The 6,691-nt window shown below is 42.8% G+C and overlaps 1 protein-coding gene across 1 annotated transcript; it reads right to left on the bottom strand.

Moving 5' to 3' along the window:
* Positions 1 to 1,750: 1,750 nt before the first annotated feature.
* Positions 1,751 to 6,436, bottom strand: nopchap1 (NOP protein chaperone 1). The gene is made up of 4 exons (XM_069156938.1): positions 6,161 to 6,436; positions 3,152 to 3,226; positions 2,841 to 2,974; positions 1,751 to 2,543 (listed from the first exon to the last, which is right to left on the bottom strand). The coding sequence occupies exons 1-4, from the start codon at positions 6,219 to 6,221 to the stop codon at positions 2,352 to 2,354; spliced, it is 462 nt and encodes a 153-aa protein (XP_069013039.1). The 5' UTR covers positions 6,222 to 6,436; the 3' UTR covers positions 1,751 to 2,351.
* Between the last annotated feature and the right edge of the window lie 255 nt (positions 6,437 to 6,691).

Raw genomic sequence — 6,691 nt, 5'->3', positions numbered from 1 at the left:
ACTTCAAGACGCACAGAGCCACATTTCAAATTTTTGCGGACCCCTTCTCCTTTGATGTGCAAGATGCCCCTCCTGTGCTTCAAATGGAGCTCATTGACCTGCAGTGCAACTCTGACCTCAAAGCCAAGTTCAGGGAGGTGAGTGGAAAAGCAGACAAGCTTGGGCCATTTTTGAGAGAATTGACCCCCAGCTTCCCTGAGCTTTCCCGAGTGTTCAAGCGGACCATGTGCCTTTTTGGGAGCACATACTTGTGCGAAAAGCTCTTCTCCACCTTGAACTTCAATAAGTCCAAGTACAGGTTCAGACTTACTGATGATCATCTTCAAGCCATACTGAGGGTCTCAACTGCTTCCTCCCTCAAGACAAATGTGGCTCAGCTATGCAAGAGGAAGCGCTGCCAGGTCTCCAGCAGCAAGGAGTAGGCAAGAGAAGCCATGTTCAGAAGAACAGTTCATGTTCTTCAATGTTCCATTCATGTTCAGGACAATTCATGTTCAGAAGAACCCATTGAGGTTAAAGAACTGTTAATAAAGACGTTTAAATCTGAATACAGCAGATATAGAAGACTGAAGAAACCACACATAGTTGCTGACTAGAGAAATCTAATTATTATTATTTTATTTATTACTGATTTATTTACTTATTTACTTATTAATTCTTAATTTGTTTATTTATTTTTTCATCTTATTTTGTGTTAAAAAAATAAAAATAAAGACATTTGAGAAGATTGGAATTTTTTTTAACAAAGCTTTTCTTGTGGAATACCCGATGCGGCCCAGCCTCACCCAGACTCTGCCTCCAGCGGCCCCCAAGTAAATTAAATTTGAGACCCTTGATTTAAGGATTATGGAGGCCACTGTGCTCTTAGGAACCTTGAGTGCTGCAGAAATGATTTTGTAGCCTTGGCCAGATCTGTGCCTTGCCACAATTCTGTCTCTGAGCTCCTTGGACAGTTCCTTCGACCTCATGATTCTCATTTGCTCTGACATGCACTGTGAGCTGTAAGGTCTTATATAGATAGGTGTGTGCCTTTCCTAATCAAGTCCAATCAGTTTAATTCAACACAGCTGGACTCCAATGAAGGAGTAGAACCATCTCAAGGAGGATCAGAAGAAATGGACAGCATGTGAGTTAAATATGAGTGTCACAGCAAAGGGTCTGAATACTTATGACCATGTGATATTTCAGTTTTTCTTTTTTAATAAATTTGCACAAATCTCTACATTTCTGTTTTTTTCTGTCAAGATGGGGTGCTGAGTGTACATTAATGAGAAATAAAATGAACTTTTTTGATTTTAGCAAATGGCTGCAATGAAACAAAGAGTGAACAATGTAAAGGGGTCTGAATACTTTCCGTACCCACTGTATATATATATATATATATATACTTAATTAAGACAGATGTACTACTGACCTGGTTTCAGATGAACAGTGAACAGATGGACGTGAGGTTAAGCAGTCAGTTAGCTTTTAAAGCTAAACTAATAGATAACTATGAACAGCAGAGACCACGTTTAAACTACATCTGGTTTCATTTGTCTCCTGTGATGTTTGTCTTTTCTGTGCCACCGACCCGGTTCTTCTTAAACGACCTCATTCATCCTTCACTCAGTTCTGACCCGTCTCCCTGCTGCTGAGGAGCTCCTCACACCCTGATGCTACCACCAACCTGATGCTACCACCACAATGCTTCAATGTAGGGATTTATTAGCATCATGATGTACTAGTGCATTTATGATGAACAAACACAGATGGTCTCCAACTTTATTTACAGTTTGCAAAATCAAAGCATTTCCATAATTTTCAGATGTGAATGACTTCTTTTTTTTTAATATTAATGAGAAGCCACAAACATCTGTTGGTCTAATTATTACCATTTAATCTAATTAAAATGATTTAAACAGCTGTAATGAAAAAAGAATCAGTTCACTGCTGTCAGTCTGAGCCTGAACAATAACAATAATAATAATAATAATAATAATAATGAGTAAGAATGAATAAATGCAGACGCAGTAGGATTTGTGTTCCTTTCATCTTCTGGTCCTCAGCAGACGTCTGCAGCCTCAATGAAGTGAAGGTGAGAAACGCGGAGGTCCAACGGGTCACAAGGTCGGCAGGTGGCCACACCTCCTGAGGTCACATGGTTGGCAGGTGGTCACACCTGATGAGGTCATCGCAGGATGTGTTGTGGTTTCACAGGAAACCAGACTGTCTGCTGTTCCCATGAAGACGAGGACGTTAGTCTCCAACCCTAACCCTAACCCTGTCCGTGTTCCCTCACACGCAGCTGTTTTACCCATAAGGCCTTTGGAGAAAAACAAAGTGACCGCAGGTCTGAGTGCCTGACTCATCTATGCCCCCTGCTGGTCGACTACCTGGATGATGGCTTTCTTCTTCTTTCCTTTGTGTCCAGGTAGTCTGAGGTTTTGTTCTGTGATCTCGCTGACAACATCATCATCATCATCGTCCTCCTCCTCCTCCTCCTCCTCCTCCTCCCCCTCTGAGTCGCTGTCCGACCCGTCGAGTTCCACCAGCGCGACATCCTGGGGACACAAGAAACAGGTCACATCTCAGTCAGTTACACCAGCTAACATGGCTGTCCAATGAGAAGTCCCACCAGTTTAATGTCTGACAGTTTATGAACTCTTCATGTGTTGCAGATTTAACTGATAATACATAAAACTAATAATGATAATGATAATAATAATCAACAATTACATCATAACATGAGAACATCTTCAAAAATGTTTCACTTTGAGAAGCATTTTCTGTAGAGGCTCCACCCACCTCCCTCCCTGACCATCTCTACGACCCTGTCCCCCTCCTCCACCCTGCCTCACCATCTCTACGACCCTATCCGAGTCCTCCACCCTCTCTATGTCAAAGTGTCCAGCAGGGGCCTCCTCCATCTGCTGCTGCAACTTCTCGTTGGCCTCGGCCATCTGAGGTAGGAAGCTCTGCAGGCGCTGCAGCACTGATGCAGGAGAAAAAAAAGAACAAATCATCATCATCATCATCATCACCAGAATCATCATCACCATCATCGTCATCATCATCATCATCACCACCATCATCATCATCACCACCACATCATCACATGCTTCTGACTGCTGTTCTCCTGCTGACAGATAAACATGTTATGGAGTCTCACCGCTGCTCTGAGGGACTCGTTCTGTCTGCAGAGACCGACCGTCCTTCAGCTGGAGGAGCAGCTTCTCCCTGAGACCTGCAGCAAACACACACTCCATTACACACAGTACACACACTCTATTAGACACACTCCATTACACACAGTACACAGTGAGAGTTCATTAGTGTGAAAGCAGGAACACTAAACAAAGAAATAAACAACAACATGAACACATTGTTTACACCAGTACACGTATGATCTCCACGTTGTTTACACCAGTACACTTATGATCTCCACGTTGTTTACACCAGTACACGTATGATCTCCACGTTGTTTACACCAGTACACTTATGATCTACACGTTGTTTACACCAGTACACGTATGATCTCCACGTTGTTTACACCAGTACACGTATGATCTCCACGTTGTTTACACCAGTACACTTATGATCTACACGTTGTTTACACCAGTACACTTATGATCTACACGTTGTTTACACCAGTACACTTATGATCTACACGTTGTTTACACCAGTACACGTATGATCTCCACGTTGTTTACACCAGTACACGTATGATCTCCACGTTGTTTACACCAGTACACGTATGATCTCCACGTTGTTTACACCAGTACACTTATGATCTACACGTTGTTTACACCAGTACACGTATGATCTCCACGTTGTTTACACCAGTACACGTATGATCTCCACGTTGTTTACACCAGTACACGTATGATCTACACGTTGTTTACACCAATACACGTATGATCTACACGTTGTTTACACCAGTACACGTATGATCTACACGTTGTTTACACCAGTACACTTATGATCTACACGTTGTTTACACCAGTACACTTATGATCTACACGTTGTTTACACCAGTACACTTATGATCTACACGTTGTTTACACCAGTACACTTATGATCTACACGTTGTTTACACCAGTACACGTATGATCTACACGTTGTTTACACCAGTACACGTATGATCTACACGTTGTTTACACCAGTACACGTATGATCTCCACGTTGTTTACACCAGTACACGTATGATCTACACGTTGTTTACACCAATACACGTATGATCTCCACGTTGTTTACACCAGTACACGTATGATCCACACGTTGTTTACACCAGTACACGTATGATCTCCACGTTGTTTACACCAGTACACGTATGATCTCCACGTTGTTTACACCAGTACACGTATGATCTCCACGTTGTTTACACCAGTACACGTATGATCCCCACGTTGTTTACACCAGTACACGTATGATCTCCACGTTGTTTACACCAGTACACGTATGATCTCCACGTTGTTTACACCAGTACACGTATGATCTCCACGTTGTTTACACCAGTACACGTATGATCTCCACGTTGTTTACACCAGTACACGTATGATCCACACGTTGTTTACACCAGTACACGTATGATCCACACGTTGTTTACACCAGTACACGTATGATCCACACGTTGTTTACACCAGTACACGTATGATCTACACGTTGTTTACACCAGTACACGTATGATCCACACGTTGTTTACACCAGTACACGTATGATCCACACGTTGTTTACACCAGTACACGTATGATCCACACGTTGTTTACACCAGTACACGTATGATCTCCACGTTGTTTACACCAGTACACGTATGATCTCCACGTTGTTTACACCAGTACACGTATGATCCACACGTTGTTTACACCAGTACACGTATGATCCACACGTTGTTTACACCAGTACACGTATGATCTACACGTTGTTTACACCAGTACACGTATGATCTCCACGTTGTTTACACCAGTACACGTATGATCTCCACGTTGTTTACACCAGTACACGTATGATCTCCACGTTGTTTACACCAGTACACGTATGATCTACACGTTGTTTACACCAGTACACGTATGATCTACACGTTGTTTACACCAGTACACGTATGATCTACACGTTGTTTACACCAGTACACGTATGATCTCCACGTTGTTTACACCAGTACACGTATGATCCACACGTTGTTTACACCAGTACACGTATGATCCACACGTTGTTTACACCAGTACACGTATGATCCACACGTTGTTTACACCAGTACACGTATGATCTACACGTTGTTTACACCAGTACACGTATGATCCACACGTTGTTTACACCAGTACACGTATGATCTCCACGTTGTTTACACCAGTACACGTATGATCTACACGTTGTTTACACCAGTACACGTATGATCTACACGTTGTTTACACCAGTACACGTATGATCTCCACGTTGTTTACACCAGTACACGTATGATCTACACGTTGTTTACACCAGTACACGTATGATCTACACGTTGTTTACACCAGTACACGTATGATCTCCACGTTGTTTACACCAGTACACGTATGATCCACACGTTGTTTACACCAGTACACGTATGATCCACACGTTGTTTACACCAGTACACGTATGATCTACACGTTGTTTACACCAGTACACGTATGATCCACACGTTGTTTACACCAGTACACGTATGATCTCCACGTTGTTTACACCAGTACACGTATGATCTCCACGTTGTTTACACCAGTACACGTATGATCTCCACGTTGTTTACACCAGTACACGTATGATCCACACGTTGTTTACACCAGTACACGTATGATCTACACGTTGTTTACACCAGTACACGTATGATCCACACGTTGTTTACACCAGTACACGTATGATCTACACGTTGTTTACACCAGTACACGTATGATCTACACGTTGTTTACACCAGTACACGTATGATCTACACGTTGTTTACACCAGTACACGTATGATCCACACGTTGTTTACACCAGTACACGTATGATCTACACGTTGTTAAATGTCTCCATGTTTAAATCCACTTTTGACTGACTATTCTCTCCCTTTAGAAAGCTGCTTCCACCCCGTAACTTTTCTACTCGGTAACTGAACGGAACCGACAAAGCTCCGGTTAATGGACGGTTCCGAGCCCAGCAGCCGAACAGATTAACAGAAACATCCGAACCTGGTCCTCTGCCACACGATAGTAAATCCTGGGAAGCCCTCTTCTTCACTTTGACTTCCATTTCACTGAAGACACGGACCTGTTTCCACCGACATGTGTTTCTGAAGGACCAACTTCCTGCTTGAAGGTAAATATACCCACAGCGCACCCTGTTGGGGCGGAAGACCTCTCAGGATTTAGACGGAACTGTCGCTGTAAAAATTACGCTGAAATTAAACTACAACCACACCAACATTTAAAGAATTATTCAGAACATCTCATTGAACCATGAGTTTTTAGGAGCCTTTCAAACAAAACTACTCAAACGAAGTCTGCTCTGCGCCTGCGCCTGCGCACTACGACCAAAATATGTGTGGCACTTTCTGTTCTGAATATAAGTCGTGAAAGTGGAGCGACGAGAGGTCTCACTCCCCCCCGGAACCCTGAACCCGTCAGCCGTCATCATCATCATCATCATCATCATCCTCATAGAACATAAAGTGTATTTATTGCTGTATTTCGTAATTGTTGCTGCGTTATTATCGACGTCTT

This window comes from Embiotoca jacksoni, unplaced genomic scaffold, assembly GCF_022577435.1.
Source record: "Embiotoca jacksoni isolate LCO1_2020_lvr unplaced genomic scaffold, fEmbJac1.0.p SCAF_21, whole genome shotgun sequence".
Taxonomy (NCBI): Eukaryota; Metazoa; Chordata; class Actinopteri; family Embiotocidae; genus Embiotoca; species Embiotoca jacksoni.
The sequence above is the reverse complement of the archived record's forward strand: the minus strand, read 5'-3'. Positions and strand labels throughout refer to the sequence as shown.

Bases quoted from the DNA above. Each gene is read 5' to 3' on its own strand.
- nopchap1 (XM_069156938.1), bottom strand. From the start codon at position 6,221: ATGGAAGTCAAAGTGAAGAAGAGGGCTTCCCAGGATTTACTATCGTGT. The intron at 3,227-6,160 runs GTTCGGATGTTT...TGTTTGCTGCAG, and splicing joins ATCGTGTGGCAGAGGACCAG to GTCTCAGGGAGAAGCTGCTC. The intron at 2,975-3,151 runs GTGAGACTCCAT...CTCCTGCATCAG, and splicing joins ACGAGTCCCTCAGAGCAGCG to TGCTGCAGCGCCTGCAGAGC.